We start from the raw sequence: 23,609 nt of genomic DNA on the forward strand, positions 1-23,609 counted from the left end.
CATCCCCCATGTCGCAGTCGCCGTTCACGCTGCAGTCGTTCAAATACTCGGACGATCGCCTCGAGATTTTGAACCAGCTTCTGCTTCCACATACAATCGAGTATGTCGAAATTAACAGCGTTGAGGAGGCCCACGATGCCATCAAATCTATGAAGGTATAAGTTCATCAGTTGGAATTTGCAGACAGAAATTAGACCCACTGCGCGTAGATTCGAGGGGCACCGGCTATTGCGTCTCTGGCTGCATTATATATAGCCTTGTATCTGAAAAGGTCCTTGAATACTGCTCCTGCGCCCAAGTTCCTCGCTTCGACGGAGTCATTGGCGGCCGACATCACCCCAATACTTGATTACCTGTATACTGCTCGTCCAACCGCTGTCAATCTTGGTGCGGCCATGCGACGATTGCACCAGGCTCTTGCCGCGTCGGTTGCAGCTGCTGAGGATGTCCAGTCTGCCACCCGCAGATTGATAAAGGAGGCAGAGGATGTGTCGAACGAAGATGTTGGTCGGAATAAAGAGATGGCTCGCTTGGGGGGCGAATGGCTTATTGAACAAGTGAAACAGAGGGGAGGGGGTGGGAAAGAACTCAATGTACTCACTGTCTGCAACACGGGATCTCTTGCGACCTCCGTATGTCGTCCCTTCCATTGGCGATCATAATCGGTTTTATTCTGTTTCAAGGGATATGGAACGGCCCTTGGTTTGATCACATACCTACACGAAACTGGACATCTTGACAAAGCCTACTACACACAGACGGCCCCGTACCACCAAGGTTCAAGGTGTGTCATTGTAGATTAAAATTTTCATCGACCTGTAATTTGATGCGAGAACCAAGGTTAACTGCCTTGGAGCTTCAGACTCTCCAAATACCGTCTGTAATGATCTGTGACACAATGGTCGGTTCCTTGTTTCAACATCATAACATCCATGCCGTAGGCAAGTATATTCATAGTCTGCTCATTAAAAACACGTTCTCACTAGAGCTCGATTTCAGCTGTGGGGGCCGATCGGGTAGCCAAAAACGGGGACACAGCAAACAAGGTTGGTCGACGAGATCTTGTGGAAGCAGCATTGTGATCAGCTCCCGCCCTCAGATCGGCACATACAACGCTGCTGTGCTTGCTGCGCGTCATAATATCCCCTTCATTGTTGTTGCGCCGGTAAGCACGGTCGATCTCGATGTACCCGACGGTTCTCGGTAAGTTTCAATGATCCGCCAATGGTTGATCCCCGTATTCATCCTCTATAGCATCCCGATAGAGCACCGGCCGCCTGTCGAAGCTTGCATTATACGAGGGGCGTTGTACCCTGGTACTGAGGATGACAAGGCACAGGCGGTGGTGATGTTCACTCCGAAGGGTCTCACAGGGATTTACAACCCCAGTTTCGACGTCACTCCGGCCGAACTGATAACTGCAATCGTAACAGAAAAGGGCGTCGCAGTAAAGAAAGAGGGCGAACAGCAGTTCGATCTCAGTGGAATTGTTTGAATTACGAATACGTGTAGAATCTGTATATTCAACGTTCCGGCGGTATGCTTGAAACCCATTCCTGATCATAATTCGATCGACCTGCGATCGAAACATATAACTCGCGATCGACATTTCACTACTTGCCCTGCAACACCACAATCGTTTTAAGGCACTTGCTTCCTCTTTCATCCACCCCTTGAAAAACTCCTAACCTTTTGACCGAGGGACTATTACATAAATCGTTGGGAATTCGCTGAGTTGAATACCGGGGGTTGTCATTCCAACCAATCTATCCCTGGATCCAAGTTCAACATGCAACAAGACTGCTTCGTCGCTGTTCATGGAGGGGCGGGTATACTTTCCCGAGACTCTGAAGGCCTTGTGAAGCAGGCACTGGCCAATGCGTGCAAAACAGCATTAGCGACACTACAAATTCGTAATGACGTGAATGCAGCCCTAGCAGCAACGGAGGAGGCCATTGTCGTGTTAGAAAATGACCCTTGCCTCAATGCTGGTATTTACTATTATCCCGGTGGCTGGGCAGTTTAGTTTGCTCACCCCTTGTTATAGGTTACGGTTCCAACCTGACATTCGCTGGCACCGTGGAATGCGACGCAGCAATAATGACCTCAGAGCCCGGCGACTATGGTAGTATTGGGGCTGTTTCAGGTGCTCGCGTCTACCTTGGTCATAATTATGGATCCACCCGGTAAAACTTTGTGAACAGGGATAACCAATCCTATACGGCTGGCCCGAGCAGTGTTGGACCACGCGCGGATTCCAGACCCTCTCGGACGCGTCCCTCCAATGTGAGCATTGTGCCTCCCCCCTCTGTGGCACGGCCGATGTAAGTCATTGCCAGGATGCTGGTCTCCGAGGGCGCAACATCCTTCGCGTCAAGTGTTCCGCAGCCACCGATAGCGATCGTGCCTGTGGACTCCCTTATTACACTTCGAGCACGTCAACAATGGGCTAAATGGAAGGCGCGTCTGGACCAAGCGGAGGCCGGTCCTGTGGATAGCACCTGCCCTACCACCGCCGAGGACCAAATGCAAGACACCGTTGGTGCCATTACTTGTGACCGAGCAGGTAGAATGGCTGCTGGCGTTTCAAGGTGCCCAGCCATTTCTTCTAATTCCGTCTTCTAAAGTCTATCGCTGACTTCTTGATTTCCCAATCTAAGCGGGGGACTATTGCTGAAACATCCGGGGCGCATAGGCGAGGTATGTCTGCCCGGATCGTAGGCCACACTACCGCCATCTCCCTCACCTTGACACTTTCACAAGGCGGCCATGTATGGTGCTGGGTGTTGGGCTTCCCAGACCAACCGACAACCCCACACGGAAGCTTCGGGGGACTCATCTAACAATTTCACCATTTCCGGACGAAGTATGGCATGCAGCGTGTCAGGTAATGTCAAAGTGTCACTCTCTGAGTCCATACCTTCCCCATATCGCCTCCTCGTCCCACGGATGAACTGGTAGAAGGCTGAACTGATATGATGCATACCCACATACCAGCCACCCACTTGATGTAATGATCCTGTATGCGATGTGATTCCCCTTGCATCTCCCGCTATCATGGGATGATCGATGATCACTCTTACTGTTACGTCCTTGTCGGCGATTGTTGACTTAATCTATCATAGGCACTGGAGAAGACATCGTGAGGGCGATGCTGGCGAGATCTATTGCCCGTGCACTGGCCTACGATCAGGCTGAGACATTCTCAGGCGAAGTTGATGTACACGAGGCTTTGTCGGAGGTCTTTGTCAACCTATTCTTGAGTGCGTGATAAGGTTTCATTTTAACTCGCTTCAACCCAAACGTTATTTACACCGTGCGACAGAACTGTCTATGGCCCGAGGGGAGCTTAATCCCAGCGCCGGTGTCATCCTACTGGATAGAGGAGACGCCGACAACCCACGTTCAGGTAAGTGGGCCGTTATCCGGCCATTGTCCGCTAACTGAAGGACCGTCTCTGGAGTCCGTCTCTGGTGTGCGTTTACGACACCATCGATGTCTATTGCGTACGCATCCTCAAGGCACCCAAGCCCTAAGGTGCTGGCTCCACATACCGTAACAAAACTCCATGATGTTGACCGTATGCTAGGTGAAGATTCTGAGAAGACCGACGAGGACCAATACGGAGTCTCCGGTTTATATAACTGCCATCACCCTATCGTAGGTCAACTGTTTCCCAAGGTTCACACAACATGTGTCCGACAACGCAGATGCCAGCCCATTGGAAGGTACATCACATCGTTAGACCGGCACTTGTCCACCCCCGGGAAGGCGCCAACTGGGCGACACTCATAATCACTTATCCTCTTCCGTAGCACGCGACTTTGGGTGATCTCTCGTGAGTAATATACTCTAACGGAGAATTACCGGCTAGAAACAATCCCCCGTAAGAAGTTCATAGTTCGGATGCTATACAGTCTGCTACATGTACATAGTATCACCATGAATTAGCTTTCTTACGGAGTAAGTCACCGATTGGCTCAAGTCACCTTCCGGTCACTGATTGTACAAGGCTGAGCAGTAATCTATCTATACGCAACGAATGCCAAGCTATAACACTGTTTCATCGTATGTGCTCTCAACCCGAGATTCCGCCTCTATGGCTTCAGGGGATGACAGGGGCACTCCTATAACAGTCCGTAAGCGCCGGCTACAATGTTTCCACGGGCGCCAACTAGTCTTCAACTCATTCATCAGCCACTATGGCTTCATCATCTGGTATGTTTCGTTCGAGGTATCTCCACGTCTACTTTATCGCTTACGATTTGTGCAGCTATCGGAAAACTCTCGCGTGAGGAATTCCGACGCCAAAAGGACCTCGATGCCGCTCGTAAAGCAGGAACAGCCCCTGCTGCATTGGACGAGGAGGGGAAGCCCATCAACCCTCACATTCCTCGTGAGTTTTCCTTCACTACCCAATTCCACTGAAAGCTCACACCTTTGTCCCACAGAATATATCTCGCAGGTTCCCTGGTATCTCGACACCGGCGTTCCCTCACTGAGTCACCAAAGGCGACCGGACGAAGATGAGCCCGAAAGCACCCTCAATTCATGGTACGACAGAGGGCTGAAAGCAGGCCCAGCAGCCAAGAAGTACCGCAAGGGTGCTTGCGAGAACTGCGGGTCTATGACACACAAGAAGCAGGATTGCTTGGAGCGACCGCGGAAGAAGGGGGCCAAGTACACGGGCAAGAACATACAAGCCGACGACGTGATCCAGGACGTCGCTGCAGGTTATGCAGCGAAGCGCGATCGATGGAACGGGTACGACGCTGCTGAGTTCAAGAAGGTCTATGAGGAATACGCGGCTGTGGAGGAGGCCAGGCAGAAGGTCCGGGAGGAGGAGATTGATAATCAGACGACGACGGATTTGGCTGCGGTGAGGAAGGTGGCGAAGGCTGGCAAGACGGAGAAGGAGGCGGATCCGGACTTTGGGTCGAGTGACGAGGAAGATGCGGACGAAGACAAGTACGCTGATGCCGCCGACGCTGTTGGCCAAAAACTCGATGCCAAAACCCGAATAACGGTCCGAAATCTACGTATTCGAGAGGATACTGCGAAGTACCTCATCAACTTGGATCCCTCAAGTGCTTACTATGATCCCAAAACACGTTCGATGCGTGATGCTCCGCTGAAGGATGTCCCGGCGGAAGAGGTATGTCGCGGTTCAATCGCTATGTTAGCAATTCGTAATCATTCTATAGGCAGTATTCGCAGGCGACAACTTCCTGCGCTTCTCAGGTGAGGCTCCAGAAGTGCAGAAACTGCAACTATTCGCCTGGCAAGCCGCCGCGCGGGGCAACGACGTCCATTTGAACGCCAACCCCACCCAAGGCGAACTTCTCCATCATGAGTTCCGCGAGAAGAAGGCCGAGTTGAAGGATACGACGAAAGTCAGCATTCTTGCTAAATACGGAGGCGCGGAATATTTGGCGGCGCCTCCGAAAGAACTGCGACAAGGCCAGACGGAGGACTACGTCGAATACTCACGGACAGGCCAAGTTGTGAAAGGACGGGAAAGAGCGAAGGCCAAGTCGAAATACCTCGAAGATGGCAAGTTTGCAGCTTTCTCGTCTCTCTGTTAAGTCTTACTAACTTTCTTCGCTAGTATATATCAACAACCACACCGACGTATGGGGTTCGTGGTATGATCCCATGTCCGATGCATGGGGCTACGCTTGCTGTCATTCACTGGTCCATGCCTCGTATTGCTCTGGACAAGCCGGTATCGAAGCGGCCAAAGCATCGAGCGCACAAAACCTCCTCTCCTCATCATCCGCCGCCGTCCAAGCCTTCAAACAACCGTCACCAGAACCAGAAGAATCGTCTAAAGCTCAAAACGCTGCAAAAGGCAAGGCAGAGGAGAGGCAGGATCGCGATCGGTCGAAGAGGTTGGGTGAAGGGGATATACAGCTTGATAAGGAGAGGCTGGCGAAAGCTATCGCGGAGGAAAAGAAGCGGAAGCAGAGAGCGGACGACGAGGACGAGAGGTGGGGGAAGAAGAAGAAGGGACCCGAAGGCAATTCAGAAGTTACAGAAGAGCAATTGGGTATGTCGTCCGCCTTGTTGTCCTATACGCAACTGACGGTCGCTTGTAGAGGCATACCGAATGAGTCGCCGCATGATGGAAGATCCTATGGCCAACTACGTCGACACCGGGGACATATAATGCTTCACTCTTATTTCATATCCCATGCATATCTTAAGTTATTATGTTGTCTTTGATAATACATGTAAACGCAAAACGAGGAATCCAAGAACTATGACTATGTATTCTGTCCGAAGAAGTCTACCTTAACGTTCCGTTCGATGTCGACGTCCTAATGGACCCGCTGTGTGGCAAGCCCCCGGTCCCAGACATGGACGTAGTTCTGCTCAACCCATTGCTACCAGGAGTTGGAGGAGGGCGGGATGCATTGAGTCGTTGCAGTATTTTGATAGGGAATTTCGTTCTGTAAGGATAACAAAATCATTAGCCAAGAGGGAGAGAAAGGGTGGGACTTGAGACACACCGACAGGTCGAACATACGGGAACAGGTTGACAAAATACTACACATGTGATGCTTTAGCACAAACACACCGAAATCGTGGACAGTTAGTAGTCACGTACTAGATAGACAGACAGAACAAACGAAACCTATATCAATGATCTTCTTATGACAGAAACAAGCGGCGCGGAAGTCGATCTTATCTTGCGTCGGCACGGACAAGGCTTTACGAATCGAGGGCGGGGAGAGGAATGCCATCGTCAAATACTGAAGCAGCGCGTCGCGACGCTCGAGGGAGATGTACGACCCGCCCGTTAGATGGGCTGCTTGCTGCAAGAACACGGTCTCTGGACCGTAGATCTTGCACACATCTATAGTCACTTTCTAGGTCACTCGTAAGTATATCGCGATGTATTAAATTGGTCCGGTGTAGGGGACGACGATAACGAGCGACTCACGAGTTTCTGCGCGGAGAAGATGGAGTTCATGATGGGGATGTACTCTGCAGATAGATCGGGGGAGACGGAGAGGATGAGGATGTGCGGGTCTGAGGTTGTTAGTGAGTCGGGGAGTTTAGCTTTGGAAACATTGGCGGCGGAGAAGTGACTGATGCGATTTATGTCTGGCGTGAGGTCAGCATTCGAGCCCGATGGATAGCAATCGGGAACGAGTACTGACAACATAAGGCTTTCGTCAACGCGCCAACGAGGGCGACGGGTACTAGAGGAAGATATAAGCCTTTCCATTGTGATACTGATAGACCGATGGGGACACGTACTTTCCTCGTCGGTATCAAGTTGATCCAGCTCATTCTCTATCCGCTTGATTATCGTAGAGTCTAGCATCTTGAACGGGGGATACGAGTTCGCATCCACTGCGCTCGGATTGATCGTCTCGCTCTCCGTCGACGCGTACAGCATCAAGCTGGAACCGTATTCAGCATCGACCGTCTCCCGAACACACTCGGTCAGTGCAAGCAGGTGCAGCGAACCTTTTACCGGGGAACGCGCCGAACACGGCGAGGGTGTTCTCATGCTTCGAGGCTATGTGCGAGTTGAGGAACGCGAGGAGCTGCGAGAGGAAGGAGTTGAGGGTGAGCGGGAAGGTGTTTGCTGGGGGCGGTTGGGAGGACAGGTGCCATTGCGATGGGGACAGGTCGACGATTACGGATAGATGGGACGGCTTGTCCGTCGCGACTGCTTGCGCGGGTGGTGCGGAGCTCATGGCGGTCGAAGTGCAGGAGTATGAGCAGATATATTGACTCTAGTACATCGTAGTGTGGAGGAGAGGTATGTAGGGTTACATAATCGACGGAACGGAATGTAACCTCCGAGCCCGAAGTGCGCTGAACACACAGAGAGAAAGAATGGTAAGAGACGTACCATGTAATCAGGAATTGACCTCAATGATTATAACATTGACAATTCTACACTCAACCGTGTGCAAAGGACTGATTGTTGGCAGTCGTATGTAATACTCGATAATGCTACGCTTCGTCGGGGATATAACTGAGGCCCGACCGCTTGAAATACGGTGACGTTCGGGTACAGAAACGGAGTCGACGGAGGCGGCGATGGCATGGAAGGTCATGCACTATGCGTAATGCCGCAACGAAGACTGATTATGGGAGCTCAAGAGAAGGTCGATCCGGCGAAAAGGCCACTGCGAGCGAAGTGTCAATCGTCGAAGTCAGCGGGTTACCAATAGCCAGCGGCGATTAAGACCGCCCGGACTCTGGACTTCCCAGCACATATCTGAAGGCCAACCAGTCCGCAAGGGAACTCAACCGGCCCATTGCGCGGGTAAGACCGCACTAGTGGTCATCTAATGCAAGCAACCGCGAGTGCCAGTGAAATAGGTGCTGCCGCCAATGCGTGTAGCGACCATGTCAAGTCTAGTCGAGGCGTACATAGACAGCGCCGTTGAGTCATTCTTTGACATGCACGGAGAAAGGACGTCGCGCGCGTCGTAGCGATGAACTATGGGCGCTTAGAAGGACATGTGATGGAAACTCGCTCTCACTGTGCTCGCTCGCAGCTTCCCTCAGCTAGGGTCGGGCACTGGCATCGCATGTCCTACCGCCGCCGAAAGGCCTAGGATCAGCAGAGAAGGCAGCCATGTCGAGTGAGATGCTTGGCTTCGGTGATTCGGCCTGACATTGATAGTGTGGAATGCGGAGAAACACGGCTTGGGAGTGTCCGCAGTGACGGCGACGATGTGTGGAATAATTGATGTAACCTTAACCCGTTGATGGACTGGGCGGTGCGTGTTACCTTGTGACATGTTGCAGACCTCATGGCGAGGGTCAGCGCAATTTGTTGACACTGTTGACGATAGTGAGATTGGGAATTCTTCGACAAACAGCACCGATAAGGAAGGAGCCAACGTCCTGAACAGCCCTTTTCAGCACATTATCAACGCCCTAAGCCTGTGGGAAAATGTCGAACGGGGTATTATTTCTTGTTATTTCGTATTCGGAGTCCGTCACGAGCGGTGACGAAGGGGAAGGGTTCGGCACTGGCCGCGGTAGCGATGGCCCAGTCGCCGTGTGAATCATTGTGGTTGGCGAGCGTTACCCATCGCCAACAATCATCCCCCTTCCTTCCCTCCCCCCACCACCGTCCGCAACGTCCGCAACACATCCATGGCCTCCCACCTCAACATCAACTACGACAGCGACGACGACGACATGCAGGTCGACTCCGACTCCTCCGTAAACAAAGACGCAGAGGGCGAGTCCGTCGACGAGGACTCCCATTCCGCAACAGACCAGCCCGTTGCTGGTCCATCCATGACCAATGGTCTCCACACCGTGTACCATATGGAACGAGACTCGGTGCGTTCGCTATCCAGCCTCCTATGTCCCCGCCGTGCTCATCGTCGTCCTACAGGGTGCTGAAGACTCGGTATGTCGGCCATCCCCATATGACAATGCGCATTAATCTAATCTCTCGTATATATATATAGGGATACGAAGACCAAGGTGATGATGAGGAAGAGAACGAGGAGGAGGAAGACGATGAGGACGATACCTATGGCGACTCTAAGCATGCCAAGTCAAAGAAGGTTCCCAAGAAGAAGAAGCCGTCATCAGTGGCTTCGTCGTCTCGTGTGCGAGGTGACAGTACCCCATTATATGCTAGTCATTTGGCTCAATGTTCGCCCCACTAGTTCCAACGAGGCATGCCGCCGCCGAATCGGACTCGGACTCCGATTATGGCGCCCGCTCAAAGAAGAAGAAGCCAAAGAGAATATCTGATAGCGAGATCCGTGTATCAAGTCGGGGTGGCCGCGTTCCCAACTATGTGGACGACGTCCAAGACTTTGAAAAGTTTGAGGATGAGGACGGCGAAGCTACCTATTATGTCGACCCTAACGTCCAATTTAAGGAAGAGGATGAAATCGAGGCCGTCCTCAGTCACAGTCGTGATGAAGGCCGAGAAGCCGATCCGGACGACCTATGGTTTGATAACATAGTATGTAGTCTGTTTCTTTATTGCACAGTTGCAATCAGCTTATCGGTTTCGTCTGTAAGCGCTTTCATATCAAGTGGAAGAACTTTTCCCATCTTCACAACACGGACGAGACGTACGAGTTCTTGAAGCGATTCAAAGGCTTGAAGCGTGTCGATAACTACATCAAAGCCTATAAGCAGTGGCAGGCGAGACTGAATGCCCCGGGGTTATCCCGGGAAGATGCTGAAGCTCTACTCCTCGACCGGGAGAGAGAGAAGCAGGATCTGGAAACATACCGCACCGTCGAGCGTATAGTAGCCCATCGCGAAGGCGTAGAATCCATCGAATACTTCTGCAAATGGTGCAATCTCAATTACGAGCACTGTACATGGGAAACGCAGGAAGAGATCAAGCCAATTGCCCAAGAGCAGATTGAAGCGTATCGCAGACGAGAAGCCGATGGCCGATTCCCCTACAAGAGCCAGAACTACTCCAGACACCAGCGTCCGACGTTCAAGAAGATTGATAAGGACCCAGACTACATAGTGTCCACGGGCGGTGAACTCAAGGACTTCCAGCTGACAGGTTTGAACTGGTTAGCGTATCTATGGAGCAAGGGCGAGAACGGCATCCTTGCAGATGAGATGGGTTTGGGCAAGGTAAGTACTGCTTGCCTTCGCATTGTTGCGTAGACTCATTGGTCACAAACCAGACGGTTCAAACAGTTTCATTCCTCTCGTATCTCTTCCATGAGATGAAGCAATACGGCCCTTTCCTGGTCATTGTTCCTCTGTCTACGATAACGGCTTGGCAGTCGCAATTCGCTCTGTGGGCTCCGGACTTGAATGTAGTCACTTACATCGGGACCGCTTCGTCTCGGGAGGTGATCCGCGCGCACGAGTTTGGTCCGACGAACAAGCGCCTCAAGATGAATGTACTCCTTACAACATACGAACTGACGCTGCGAGATGCAAAGGAGTTGGGCGAGATCAAGTGGCAGTCGCTGGCAGTCGATGAGGTTGGTCCCTTGTTGCGCTGCAAGGAACTTTGACTAAACGCAACTGAGCAGGCGCATCGTCTCAAAAACTCCGAGAGTCAGTTGTATGAGGCTTTGCGGTCCTTCTCATCTGCGTCGAAGCTGCTCATCACTGGTACTCCCTTGCAAAACAACGTCAAAGGTGCGGCATACAGCCTTGGAGATGAGCACGATGCCTAACTTTAGGTTTTAGAGTTGTTGTCGCTCATGCATTTCTTGATGCCTGAGAAATGTAAGTATATTGCTCGCATAGTTTGGATGGCATCTTGACATATATACCTTCGCAGTCGCGCTCACAAACGAATTCGATCTTAACGACGCCGACCATGAAGAAAAGATCAAGGAATTGCATGCGCAGCTTGAATCGCTGATGCTCCGGAGGCTCAAACGGGATGTACTGACATCGCTACCGAGTAAGAGCGAGCGTATTCTCCGTGTTGAAATGAGTGCTCTTCAAACACATTGGTATAAGAACATCCTCACGAAGGTGCGTCATCTTGCATCGCATTTTCTTCTTTATCTTACAGTATTGTATTAGAACTTCCAAGGCTTGGTGAAGAGCGCACACGGAAACAATAACATCAGCTTGTTGAATATCGGTTAGTGGTGTCTTTCCACAACCCATCTCCTTGCTGATCCAATTTTTAGCGATGGAATTGAAGAAGGCTGCGAATCATCCTTATCTTTTCGATGGTGTCGAATCACGCTCGGACTCCAAGGACGAGGTTCTCAAGGGTCTCGTCATGAACAGTGGCAAAATGGTGCTCCTGGACAAGCTAATGGTACGGCTGCGACAAGACGGCCATCGTGTGCTGATCTTCAGCCAAATGGTGCGAATGTTGGACATCCTCAGTGACTATATGTCGCTGCGTGGCTATCTGCATCAACGTCTGGATGGAATGGTTTCCTCCGACGCCCGCAAGAAATCGATTGCCCATTTCAATGCCCCAGGTTCTCCTGATTTCGCGTTCTTGCTCTCTACACGAGCGGGTGGTCTTGGTATCAATTTGGAGACTGCCGATACTGTTATAATTTTCGATGTAAGATCCCGTTTATCGTTATATGGAACGTGTGTTGACGACGCAATTTCAGAGTGATTGGAATCCTCAAAACGACTTGCAGGCGATGGCTCGGGCACACCGAATTGGCCAGAAGTCGCATGTCAGCGTGTACCGGTTTGTTAGCAAGGACACAATGGAGGAAGACGTGCTGGAACGTGCCAAGAAGAAGATGGTCCTAGAGTATGCCAGTACGTGGTTTTATGTCCGTGGTGCTGCATCTATTCAAGCGGTTCCCTAGTCATCAACCAAATGGACACCTCTCAAGCACATTTGGGTGCCAAGGCTTCGCAAACGAAAGACCCCCATAAGCCCGATAATCTCAGTAAGGACGAATTGCACGCCGTGCTGAAATACGGGGCACAAAAATTGTATGTTTGCTCCCGTCCTTGTGACTTCTGTTCTCAATGGGGCATTTTGCGTTTAGGTTCGATAAGGACGATTCTCAGCAAAGCAAGAAACTCGATGAGATGGATCTCGATGACATTTTGAATAGGGCCGAAGACCACGAGACCATGGACGGCGGCGATGGAGGCACGTCACTCGGTGGCGAGGGTTTCCTGCAACAGTTCGCTGCCGTTAGCGATGTCAAGAACGACATGAGCTGGGAAGATATCATTCCTCTAGAGGAACGACAGAAGTTCGAGCAGGAAGAAGACGAACGCAAGACGGAGGAATTAGCCGCTCAGGAGTCGAGGGACCGAAAACGTGCTGCTGCGCAGGTTTCGTACGAAGGCATGGACGTCGATCCTGTACCTGCAGCACCTGCGCCCAAGAAACCCAAGGTACCGGGTCCAACACGAAAGTCGGCGAGTCAGAAGGCTATGGAGCTAAAGGAGCGAGATGTGCGAGTTCTTATCCGCAGTCTGCAGCGATGGGGCGACATCAGACAGCGCTACGACATCATCGTGAGTATGCATCTTCCGCCAATCGGTTACTGCTAAGGATTACCTCTTGCTATAGGTCAATGAATCCAAGTTGCAAGACAAGAACAAGGGGATGATACTTGACATCGCGGACGAAATTCTTGACATATGCACTCAGGCTGTTAAGGAGAGTGAAGACCAGAAGCGGTCACGAATTGCGGCTGGGGAGACCCTCACGAATGCTCAGAAAAGCAAAGCCGTTCTTGTCACTTGTCGCGGTGTTGGGAACATCAATGCGGAGACCGTCATATCGAGGTTCCGTGACCTCCGTATACTGTTCACCCATCTGTCCGAGCTCCCGGATCCGTACAAGTGGTCCATTCCTATCGACAACATTCGTCCAACTCTGAATTGGTCTGGTCGATGGGGCCCTCAGGACGACTCCATGCTACTTGTTGGTGCATTCCTGTACGGCTTCGGCAATTGGGAGGCCATGCAAAAGGACCCGAAGTTGAGTCTAGAAGGGAAATTCTTCCTTGAAGAGGGCAAGAAGGGCGAAGACACATCGACTAGGCCGATCCCTAATGCCATCCATCTTGTACGTCGAGGTGACTTCCTCCTCGGTCTGTTGCGCGAACACGACGAGAAGCTTCGTTCTTACGAGAGCTCATTACGGAATCGGGGAGCGTTGAAGGCTTCAGCATCCCCTCCACCCCCTCCCATGGCTTCCTCTTCCTCGTACGGTGGGAGCATGAAGCGGCGTGCTGAGAGCGAAGCTATGGCGTCCATTGACGAGGGGAGTCGCAAGCGCAAGCGGCGCCCAACACCCACTTTCACTGATTCAGAATCCTCTGATGAATGGTACGAACTTTCCTTGTTGCTAATCTATGTATCCTGATGATGTTTTCAGCCCGTCGATGGACGAAGCCTCTACTAAGGAGGAACTCCGACCTGTCAAGAAGCAACTGAAGCAACTGAAGCTGTCCGGCGAGGACATGCCTCGTGATGACAAGGTGGCAATTCTCAAGGACTCGCTTGCCGCAATTGGCCGTCGCATCGAAGTTGTCTTGAATGCAAAAGCAGCAGCTGGCGAAGACCGCGAACAGTGGCGTCGTCATTTGTGGACGTGAGTAACTGAGTCTCATCTCGTGGACGTTTGGTCTAACCCAGCTACCAGATTCGTTACCCTTTTCTGGCCCAAGAAAGTGAAGGCCTCCAAGTTAGAAGAGATACACGCGAAGATGGTCATGAAAGAGGCTGCGCCTCGAGCCGGGTCCGAGAGTTCGGTGAAAAAGGCTCGCCCGGGAACAAGTACTAAAGCAAACGGGTCTTCAATTTCCGCACCCAATGGCTCGAGGACCAACGGGAAGTCTTATCGTTAGCTTGGTTTATTCATGTCGTTTTACCATGGTTGTTTTCCTCGTCGCCCGCGTCATTTGGTGTTGCTTGCATATCGTCGACCTTCGTTTATCTATTCGTACAATCGTAAATAATTTACATCTCCTCTGTACTAACTACGTCCATGCTGTACTGTATGTAATTTATCATTCGGAACATGACCACCATTCTCTGTGCATGGTATACCACTACGAAGATAGGGATCTACCTCCTCCACGCGGGATGACCCAGGGTATGGGAGGGTTTGGCTGGTAGCCCACCGTGACTATAGTGGCTGCATCACTTATGCGTGGATGCTGCAGAAATGAGAATGGGATGGCGTTGCCAAGGATGGCAGGAATAATTGATGCGGGATAAATAACGAATATCCTAAGTTTGAGGTTTGGAGGAGGAGCGATGTCGATGATGGGATTTCTCTGGTGGAAGTCCATTCCCATTGACTGCGAGTCCAGTCGCGGTGCCATTGGACTGGGGCTTTGTACGGTGCTCGTTGTGAGTGCGGGGTTGATCAACCTTAGTTGAGCGGCCATCAGCTAACGGGCGGGGTGAGTTACGGGGATCGTTTGGATGCAATGGCGTTCACTTACATTCTGAGGCCATGATATCCGCTTGCCTCAGGAAACTCTCCATCAGTGCCTTGTATTTCTTCACCTGCCACTTCATCTGCGACGCGCGAGCAAGGTCTCCTTGTGAGACCGCCCACTTCCTCTCCTCCTTGAACCGACGCCGCTCGCTGTCGGCTAGCGACGCGCGAGCGCGTAGCGCAGCAATCTCCTTCTCCCTGGGGGTCATGAATGGTCGTATATGTATGAGTTCTGAATTAGAATCGACGGAGGTGATGTCGGAATGCGATTGGCGAAAGGCTTTATGGCGCGGGCTATCGTAGGTGCCCCGCTCTTTTCGTTTAGAGGCTTCCTTGGCGCGGTCGCGATGGCTATCGCCATAGCTGTCTATGTAGGACCGCTTCTTGGAGTGCTCTTTCGAGTTGTCGTTTATTAAATTTGAGAGGACCTCGCTCGACAGAACCCCGGCGGCCACACCAATGAAGGTACAGAACGACCTGACCAGGTCCTGCGTGCCGGAGAAGTCCACAAAGAGGTGCAGAGCCACCCCCACGGCCGCAATGATACCGTAGTCAGAGTAGGTGAAGGCGCAGTGGACGCCGACGCCTTCCCAGACGCCGAGGAGCAAGAACTCTTGAAACGAGGATTCCGCCGAGCGGGTGAGCATGTCGAGTACAATTCGTCCACCGAGACCGAAGAAGATGGCGGGAAGGGCAAGCGATTGCATTCGGGGCACCGGCGATGTGCATTATAAGTGCATGCCTGCACGCTGACCCTCGTTGATTTCCGTGAACGAAAAGTTCAACGAAGTGCACGAGGCGCACACGTGCCCACGTCAATCAAATCTATCCCAAATAAAAACACACAATCCATTGTCCGGCCAATAAAGATACAAACTAACTACTCCAGCCTCTCATTCGCGCAACAGATTGAAATATAGTGTCGGACTGCATCTCAGCATCTACCAATTTTGCACGACCGCCATCCGCATCCAGTAAACCGACATATTCCTGCCACTTCCCAAGGTCTTCCGAGGAAACATTGAGAGCGCCAAGAATATTCGACAGATAACTCAAATCCGAAGTAAGCTGGGCTGCTCCCGCTTCCGATAAGGAAGGGATCTTGGGGAGGATGTCGTTCATTAGATACGAGAGGAGTGAATGACCCAAAGACGACAGCCATGCCGAAGAGACTGTTTCCGCGTCCAGCGTTACAGGTGGAGTTGGTGCAGCCTGAATAGAAACGAGGGATGTACGACGGATGTGCCTTGGAGGTACTGGCAGTTCTGAATGTGGTTCTTCCGGAATGCCCTTAAGAACTTCGGGATTGATGTACGGAAGCGTTTCGAGAGAGAACGACAACGCATCATCGTTTGCATAGACTTCAAACAGCCTTGGTAGATTGAGAAGGCCTTCGGAGACCTTTTGCACTATCTCACTTGGAGACAGCGAGAAAGTGGGGACTTGGAGATCACTGATACCGGAGGAATTTGTTCTGGACTTGTCTCCTGAGGCAGGCCACAAGGATAACGTAGGGTAAGGTTGGAGCTGCTTGCGCAGGGGAGACAGGATGGTCTCTTGCATCGACACCTGACATGTTTTCACGAACGAGAACAATCCGTTTCGTCCTGCATGTAGTAGTATTGGGTCGGAAGGGGAGGAATTTGGTGCTAGTTGCGTCTGCTTCTGCACGCTATCCAGGAGAGTGCGGAGTTCTGACGAGTTGAGAAGCGATTGCTGCAGTAGAAGTTCTTGCACTTTGGTGGGCGCGACGGTGAAATTGATAGGGTCGTTCTCTGCCATGTGGAACTGGCTGGCTATTTGCAGCAGAGTCGAGCGCAGCTTCGCTTCGAAGACAAGGAGGCGGTCATGTATCGCTCGGGCAGCACCAAGAAAGTGGAGCGAATGCTGCAAATCGGCCCAATCCTGCGCGGAATAGTCAAGGTCCACGAAATCGTCGTAGGAGATAGAAGGTTGCGCTCTCGCTGGCGAAGTGCCCCCCGTCCGTTTACCCTTCGCGAATACATTGAAGAATAGCTCAATCATTGTATCCAGTGCCTGAACAAGTCCGACGGCACCATATCCATAAGTGAAACTGAGACATCGCGCGAAGCTCTCTTCTCCGATGCTGAAGAGGTCGACAGCTGCTTCCCGTAGAAGTCGCGACTTGTCCGAGCGCACGTCGCCGTCGTCCTCATTCGCCGTCGCTCGATCAAAGGCTTCTTGCAGCATCTTGAGTTCCAGTTTCCCGTAATCAACCTGATAGTCAAGGTACGGCTGGAACAACTCGCGACCCCATTCGAAGTCGTCGTGCGTCGCTACGTTCACGTTCGGAGATCCCACAGATCCCTGTGTTGCACGCTGGGACCCGGCACGCCATGAGATGGACATCCGGCTGGAACGTCTTCTATGCACTCGTTCGCGCGCGGCAGGTTCTACAACCTCAGCTGCACCGCCGTCCTGGCCATGAGACCGTACACTAGGAGTGGAGAATTTGACTTTGTCCATAACCTTTTCGACGTTAACGGCGAAATCCTGCGTGACCTTCAAGGTTGTAATGCAGTTCGCGAGGGCCGATGAACCATATTGTTCGAAGAGAGCAGCCAGACGCTCCGAGAATGAGGGTTGGAGCGCGGTAAGGACTGAGACGATGAGGTTCGACAACGACGCCTGCGGATCGGGGAACACTGAGGGGATTGTGACGCGCTCCGCGTTAAGAAGAGTCAAGAATTTAGAGTAGAATTTGGGGAGGAACTCAGCAAAACTTTGGCCAATCGATTGTTCCGTGTCAACGGGTAGATCCTGCCACATTTCAGTGAGCGGGGCCCTGCGAGATCCATTGTAGTAGTTCCTGAACTCGGATTCGCGTTGAATGTTGGAGAAGATAGTGAAGTAGTTTCGGCAGAGGGCGACGTCCTGCGTGTTGATCGCGGCGACGAGGGCAGAGCTGAGAGACGCCTCCAGCTGGTTCTGGAGGCTGACCATCAGCGTCCTCCGAGATTCGTATTCCGGCGTATTCTGAAAGACGACCATGCTCTTGCTAGCCTCGGAGAGCCTCTCCGCCGCCCGGGCATAGCTGCCTTCGCCCAAAAGGCCTGTGACCTCCATCTCCAGACTACTCCAGCTCTCGGCCTCTCTCAGCACCTCCCGCGCCGACTCCATGTGTCGCTTAACAGCATCCAGCGTCCTTAGATGCTCCAGCGTTTCGTTGGTCTGCGCGGGAAGGGAGCTGACGGAATGGTCTTGGGTCTTTACCAGCACCGACTGGAGGGCCATAGCACTGTCCTTCATAAAGTGCAGGTCATATGTCAATCTAGGGACTCCGCGCGAGACATCGTCTATTATCCGCTCGAGCTGGAAGGAGGTCTCTTCGCAGGCGATATCGAGGGCAGCAACTATGTGCGTGATATGCTGATCGAGGGCAGCGAGGTCGTCTTCCTTCGCGCCCAGGGTGTCATTGATCCATGAGAGAAGGCTGTCGGAGCTCTCTAGTGACTGGATCGTTTCGCTAATGGACTCATTCCGAGACATTAGACACAGTAAAGTGAACGGGCGCGACTTGGATGCAGGGTTCGGCGGCGCGACTGTAAAATGCCCCAAAAGGAAGGAGGAGATAGTATCCCCGAAATGGCACTTTCATGTTAGGATAGACTTTCACGCATCCTCTCATGAACGCAGGCGCCGCTCATGCCCACGAATCTACCTTTGGTCCAGCATCAGAGCCCATTGACATCAATTCCTTTGCGCTCACCGAGTCAGGGGGCCTCCGTTCCGATTCTACAACACAAATTCCACCTGGGATCGCGGAAGAATGTAGGTGAGTCTGCGTTTCCACACTCCCCCAATTCTAACTTACGCACTCAAATCAGCGTAGCTGACATCCGCAAGGAGGTTCAAGACACATGGGACAATGTCAAACTCTCCGGGTATCTGCTCAGGGACCACGAACTAGTCGTCAACAATGTACACATTACTGCAGAAAGTAAAAAGAAAAGGAAGCGGATAATCAACTACGAGGCCTTGAAAATACCGCATGCAGCAGTACAGGACCTGCAAGAGTCTTTGAAGTGCATCAGCAAGAACTTGCAGTGTTGGCCATACTCGGCGGAAGCTGCCCTCTTCATGCGGGCTCCAAAGAACACGGATTTCAATGTCCTTGATAGTGTGGTATATGCCGCCAGCTGATTCCACCTTTTCGCACCTCTTACACCAACATAGAAACGATCTACATCCAATTTCGATGATCCCAACGCAACGGAGGCCATATTAACCATTACCGTCCACAACACGCTCAGCTGGGGACACAACTACCTATCTCGAGCATCAACACATCTCATACGCTCTTCTCAGACTTTACAAGATCTGTACGACTGCCTCATATGCGAATCCTCTGAAATCCCCGAGGAAATCATCGAGGATGGGGAAGTATTTGGCTATTCGCAGGTCAACAACGCGGACAACAAACCCTGCGTTATGTGTATCGAAGGTCTTGCGTATGGCGATGGCCACTCCAATCCAGACTATGCTGAGTATGTGGCTTTTTTTCCGTCCGCTGGAGAAAATTCCTTTCCAACAAGAGCTTCTAGCAAACTTATCGAGCAGATAGGCTTGATGCCAGAGGAGAAACGACCTAAAATCACTAAAGCCAACTCCACCCTCGCGACGACCAGGCTGGACTCATTATTACTCCGAATCAACGAGCCGTATTATATGCTCCACCACGGCAATTGCGAGCACTTCATCGTCGTAGACCAAATCAGGCCAGTAACATCAACTCCCAGTCAAGGTGCAGAAATACTGACCTCATTGCATAGATTACAACGCCCATCCGATAGCCTCTCCGAGTTCCCGATAACTACTCACATCACACCGGTGCTGCTCGACCTCTGTCGCGGCTGCTGCAAGGTCCCAGCTGTGTATGCCATAGTCGGGGATGTGCGCCTTCCTGAGAGCCCATGTGTCATGTGCGAGCCTTGTTGGACCAACATGGGCCCTTCGGACGACAGCGAGGTGTCCGTCGTGCCTCTCCCAAGACGCATACAAGGTTGGGAGCGTTGAAACAGTATGATTATGGGTTTATCAGGAGTGGAGGGTATTCTACGAATAAAAATACACGTCGCATTCTAACTTATACATAGCACGCATGTCCCACTATTAAACGATAATCAAACTTAAGCAAACACATCTGGGTCAAAATTAGCTAGGTAGCCTCCCCATTCATCCAGGCTTGCAGATTTATTTATCAGTACAACCTTCGCGGGAGAAAATAAAGACACTCACTCAAAGCCTCCAGGAACCGCGGACCACAGGTCCATTGTAGCATCGCCACCAGTGTAGAACGGATTCACCGGCTCCTGGCTCTGAAGAAGACCACTTATCGTATTCGACGCATACTGAGAGCCTTGTTGAGGTCCCAGGTATCCAACAGGTATTTTCTGAGAGTACTGGTACGTTTGTTGCGGCTGCGTACTCAGCGGCGCTGATGTACCATCAAGGGAAGGTTGCCCAGTAAAGCCACTCGTGTTCGTGCTCGTCCATGGTTGCGAGTAATTGCTGACAACCGGTAACCGACCCAGCTCATCAGTAGTCAGAGGAAGGATGTCGGTAGGGGGTTGCAGTATGCCGCTCGGAGTAGCAAGCAAGTCAGAAGGGCTTCCAGCTGAACTAAGTGTCGACGTAGAAGGACTATGATGTAGTAGATCTGAGTAGACGGCAAAATTCGTATCTTTCTCTACATTCGACCCAGACGAGTCGTCCGAAGGAGGGGAACGCTTGTTGGAACGAATATTGAGTTCAGGCAGTGGCAAGTCTTCCATGCTCGCAAGCGTGTTGAGTACGTCCCACAATTTCCCCGACACTCGCCACCTAATTGTCGCATGCATGAGGTGAGTGTATGCACAGCCACATATGTGCTTACCGTGTTCCATGCGTTTGAAGGACATGCATTAATTTGCGCACGTCTGCCATTTCCTTGTCCGCCCTGAAGGATATACGAGACTTCTTCGCGCCCCATATGTTTATGAGTAAGATGATACCCGAAGTAAAGGCGACCATCTACAACAATATCAGCGACGGAAGCAGTGGATTTATGGTAAATCCGCAAGTACCTGACATGTGGGGGCAGCCGTAAGGAATCCGAGTGATATGTACGCATCTAATAGATGAGCACAAGATCGGGCAGCGTTGACACAGATGGCGAGGGAAGGGAAGGAGAGTCCTGAAGCATGGAGAGACCCCGAGATAAAAGGCCTGTGCACCAATATCTGGGTGTAATAATATGTGCAGAATAGGTTTGCGGACAGCGCGCATGTGTCACGATCTTCGCACCGCGGATTCCATCGCACTGTGGGGGCGTGGTGAGCCTAGTGCGGTTTGAGTGCATTTGCGGGGGCTTACAGTTATCTGGTACGGAGTCCAGCCAGCTGTTTAATTCCGAGTCAAGCTCAGCTACCATTCTGTATTCCCAATTGGGACCCATGAGACCCGTCCATAATTTGGACTTATTCGCCGAATACTAGACAATATACCGAGTTCACGACATGCTTTATACGGCTGGAAAGGGACGTACTAGGACGCGCAACGCGACGGCCAAAATCTCGCCAAGTTTGAGAAGCAGATTGAACGTCGTTATCTTGGACATCTTCCCTGGCGGTTGCTTGAACGCTAATTCTGGATCAGGATTGCACCAATACTCGTCGTCGACTTCCAGCGGGTACCCCACATCGTAACTAGGAATATGAAGCTCAGCGAATACAGGATGTTTAGGTAGCGTAAGACATGACTTACTCTTCTTCGTGCAGAGCACACGGTCGTCCTACAAAAGCAGAGACCAGCTTATCCATGATGACCAGCACCCTGGATTACACATTAGCTGGAGATGAGAAGATGACCTTGAGTTGAGCTGACCAAAATGCCCGTTTCCATAGCTCATCTTGCAGAGTCGGCTTGACAACCCTTGCTGTTTTACGGTGGGCTCCGACCTCTTGGGCGTATCGTAATCCCAGACCGACCATAATCTAGTAAATAAGGCCCCATTAATGTCAACCAGTACGGGGAGGGTTGATTAAATATTACCCAACATGCTTGAGGGTTCGAAGTTCCTTGATAGTACAAAGTGGCTAGCTAAGTGGAGAAGTCTTAATGTAGCGAAGTCCTGTTGGGCCGGAAATTACTTACGGAGTAAAACTGAAGCTCATACAGTGATGGCGCTTCGACGAAGGACTGGCGCATGGTGCGGATCTGGGAAAACCATTTCCAGCCGGTGGATAGCGCGGCTGGGTCTCCCTCGTCAAGGCAGCGGGGATCATCTAGGTAACGCGAGGCAACCGCGCATATGGCCAGCACTACCGAACCAAACCACTGATCTCGCGTATGCAGTTTCGCAGCAAGCTGCGCCTCGAATGTGGGCTTGTGTAGCAGTGGGATGACGAGGTTGATGATCACGAAGTACTTATCGACAAGAGCGTCGAGGAGATCCTGTTCGGGAAATTGAAATTGGATGGGGGGTAGCTTGTCCAGCTGTTCAAGCTGGATGTATAGTTAGTCTTTACGGCGTATTCAGCGGGGGACATGCACACTTACGGGAGGAGAGCGCCAGTATTCGGGCCGCTTACTAAAATCTTCTGTACCCAAGGATGGGGCAGACTCTGCATATTCCTGCTTTACGCCGATAGCCGTTCGCAAGAGCACGAAACTACTTGACTTGCCGAAGAAGCGTGAATCGGGGAGGATGTGTAGATCCTTCAGCTCATCCGCTAACGCATGAACATCGTCGGCGTCGTCGGCATTGGCATTCGCAGGGGAGTTGTGAGATGTAGAGGCGGGGGAAGGTGACATTGCGCTGAGTATGGCTTCAGTCCCACAGCCCGCGATCATTACACTTTCGGAGGGCTCTGTAAACACCCTGTTGGCGTCCGATGTGCCGGCACTAGATTCTGGGTCAAGCTATACGGCGTATATTCAATGTGAGCAAGGGCAATCGGGAAAGAGTGGGCGCAAACCTTCTGAAGCATGTGCTCTAGCTTCTTGACGCGTTGTTCGAGACTTTCGACGTATCTAAAGCAAACAGGATGGATGGTGAGCCAAGCGCGAGTTGTTATCTGATAATCTTGGCATACGATTGCGCGGGCGTCGACGGTTCGGAATTCCTCTTATGTATGTAATTTATACAATGTGAGTCAATGCAGCACTGGCACCGAACGCCGAAGGAACGCACTTTCTTTGATAAGTTATGGGTGCACTCTGAGTTGAAAGCAATGCAGTGGGAGCATCGATTTCCTGGCATGAGTGCGCTATCGCCTAGGTGCGGTTTCGTATCGGTGTCCGAAGAAATAACATATGGACCTACATTTTACTGTTCCGCAGGTCGTCAGAATGTGATCACTTGCAATGCAGCACACTAACTTCACTAACTTTTCTTATGGCGACAAGTGTCGCAAGCACCCTGAAGTCTGCGCCTCTTGGAGCCAGGCAGAGGCCCAAATGTCGATATTTCGTTTGTCTCAGAAGACATAGGAGGAGGGGGGAGTGAATCTACATCACGACGGTGATAACTACCCTATATTAGTAACTGTACTGCAATGGTGCGGCACGTGATGCGCCGAAGGGCTTCGTCACTGGGGTTGGATGGTTTCAATCAAGTTCGAGTCAGAAAAGCTTCAAGTCCTTGATGCGCACTGATTGGAGGTTTCATCCCAAGTCCCCTCCAAGCCCTCCCCAGCCTACACGACGCCGAGCGGGACAAAGA

General features: G+C 51.6%; 9 protein-coding genes across 9 annotated transcripts; 5 read left to right on the plus strand and 4 right to left on the minus strand.

The window, feature by feature from the left end:
* Window positions 1–8: 8 nt before the first annotated feature.
* On the plus strand, window positions 9–1,495 carry MRI1 (S-methyl-5-thioribose-1-phosphate isomerase; the record flags this gene model as incomplete). The annotated part of the gene is made up of 7 exons (XM_036776990.1): window positions 9–155; window positions 210–632; window positions 684–784; window positions 841–901; window positions 987–1,046; window positions 1,100–1,203; window positions 1,255–1,495. 7 exons carry the CDS (start codon window positions 9–11, stop codon window positions 1,493–1,495), a joined length of 1,137 nt encoding a protein of 378 aa, XP_036630610.1.
* Window positions 1,496–1,789: 294 nt separating this feature from the next.
* On the plus strand, window positions 1,790–3,664 carry PC9H_007460 (uncharacterized protein; the record flags this gene model as incomplete). Its single annotated transcript, XM_036776991.1, has 10 exons — window positions 1,790–1,991; window positions 2,048–2,146; window positions 2,205–2,286; window positions 2,340–2,591; window positions 2,661–2,700; window positions 2,764–2,866; window positions 3,126–3,263; window positions 3,326–3,409; window positions 3,464–3,537; window positions 3,590–3,664. The coding sequence occupies 10 exons, from the start codon at window positions 1,790–1,792 to the stop codon at window positions 3,662–3,664; spliced, it is 1,149 nt and encodes a 382-aa protein (XP_036630611.1).
* A 538-nt stretch (window positions 3,665–4,202) lies between these two features.
* Window positions 4,203–6,169, plus strand: SLU7 (mRNA splicing protein; the record flags this gene model as incomplete). Its single annotated transcript, XM_036776992.1, has 6 exons — window positions 4,203–4,218; window positions 4,274–4,396; window positions 4,452–5,155; window positions 5,205–5,553; window positions 5,609–6,049; window positions 6,099–6,169. The coding sequence occupies 6 exons, from the start codon at window positions 4,203–4,205 to the stop codon at window positions 6,167–6,169; spliced, it is 1,704 nt and encodes a 567-aa protein (XP_036630612.1).
* Window positions 6,170–6,289: 120 nt separating this feature from the next.
* Window positions 6,290–7,712, minus strand: TFB4 (RNA polymerase II transcription factor B subunit 4; the record flags this gene model as incomplete). Its single annotated transcript, XM_036776993.1, has 7 exons — window positions 6,290–6,452; window positions 6,513–6,549; window positions 6,611–6,872; window positions 6,947–7,110; window positions 7,167–7,208; window positions 7,261–7,412; window positions 7,480–7,712. 7 exons carry the CDS (start codon window positions 7,710–7,712, stop codon window positions 6,290–6,292), a joined length of 1,053 nt encoding a protein of 350 aa, XP_036630613.1.
* A 1,420-nt stretch (window positions 7,713–9,132) lies between these two features.
* On the plus strand, window positions 9,133–14,285 carry PC9H_007463 (uncharacterized protein; the record flags this gene model as incomplete). Its single annotated transcript, XM_036776994.1, has 17 exons — window positions 9,133–9,324; window positions 9,380–9,394; window positions 9,456–9,606; window positions 9,660–9,964; window positions 10,024–10,602; window positions 10,656–10,961; window positions 11,013–11,121; window positions 11,173–11,211; window positions 11,267–11,466; window positions 11,518–11,578; window positions 11,628–12,019; window positions 12,072–12,228; window positions 12,279–12,408; window positions 12,465–12,945; window positions 13,001–13,764; window positions 13,814–14,029; window positions 14,081–14,285. The coding sequence occupies 17 exons, from the start codon at window positions 9,133–9,135 to the stop codon at window positions 14,283–14,285; spliced, it is 4,302 nt and encodes a 1,433-aa protein (XP_036630614.1).
* A 385-nt stretch (window positions 14,286–14,670) lies between these two features.
* On the minus strand, window positions 14,671–15,591 carry PC9H_007464 (uncharacterized protein; the record flags this gene model as incomplete). Its single annotated transcript, XM_036776995.1, has 2 exons — window positions 14,671–14,834; window positions 14,889–15,591. 2 exons carry the CDS (start codon window positions 15,589–15,591, stop codon window positions 14,671–14,673), a joined length of 867 nt encoding a protein of 288 aa, XP_036630615.1.
* A 169-nt stretch (window positions 15,592–15,760) lies between these two features.
* Window positions 15,761–18,394, minus strand: PC9H_007465 (uncharacterized protein; the record flags this gene model as incomplete). The annotated part of the gene is made up of 1 exon (XM_036776996.1): window positions 15,761–18,394. One exon carries the CDS (start codon window positions 18,392–18,394, stop codon window positions 15,761–15,763), a length of 2,634 nt encoding a protein of 877 aa, XP_036630616.1.
* A 137-nt stretch (window positions 18,395–18,531) lies between these two features.
* Window positions 18,532–19,921, plus strand: PC9H_007466 (uncharacterized protein; the record flags this gene model as incomplete). Its single annotated transcript, XM_036776997.1, has 4 exons — window positions 18,532–18,680; window positions 18,733–19,030; window positions 19,082–19,392; window positions 19,450–19,921. 4 exons carry the CDS (start codon window positions 18,532–18,534, stop codon window positions 19,919–19,921), a joined length of 1,230 nt encoding a protein of 409 aa, XP_036630617.1.
* Window positions 19,922–20,034: 113 nt separating this feature from the next.
* PC9H_007467 (uncharacterized protein) lies at window positions 20,035–23,375 on the minus strand (the record flags this gene model as incomplete). The annotated part of the gene is made up of 16 exons (XM_036776998.1): window positions 20,035–20,089; window positions 20,144–20,728; window positions 20,781–20,917; window positions 20,971–21,206; window positions 21,260–21,377; window positions 21,432–21,591; window positions 21,650–21,718; window positions 21,770–21,879; window positions 21,938–21,985; window positions 22,040–22,390; window positions 22,445–22,807; window positions 22,864–22,918; window positions 22,981–23,012; window positions 23,079–23,161; window positions 23,211–23,216; window positions 23,276–23,375. The coding sequence occupies 16 exons, from the start codon at window positions 23,373–23,375 to the stop codon at window positions 20,035–20,037; spliced, it is 2,508 nt and encodes an 835-aa protein (XP_036630618.1).
* Window positions 23,376–23,609: the final 234 nt, after the last annotated feature.

Source organism: Pleurotus ostreatus, assembly GCF_014466165.1.
Source record: "Pleurotus ostreatus strain PC9 chromosome Unknown scaffold_5, whole genome shotgun sequence".
Classification (NCBI taxonomy): Eukaryota; Fungi; Basidiomycota; class Agaricomycetes; order Agaricales; family Pleurotaceae; genus Pleurotus; species Pleurotus ostreatus.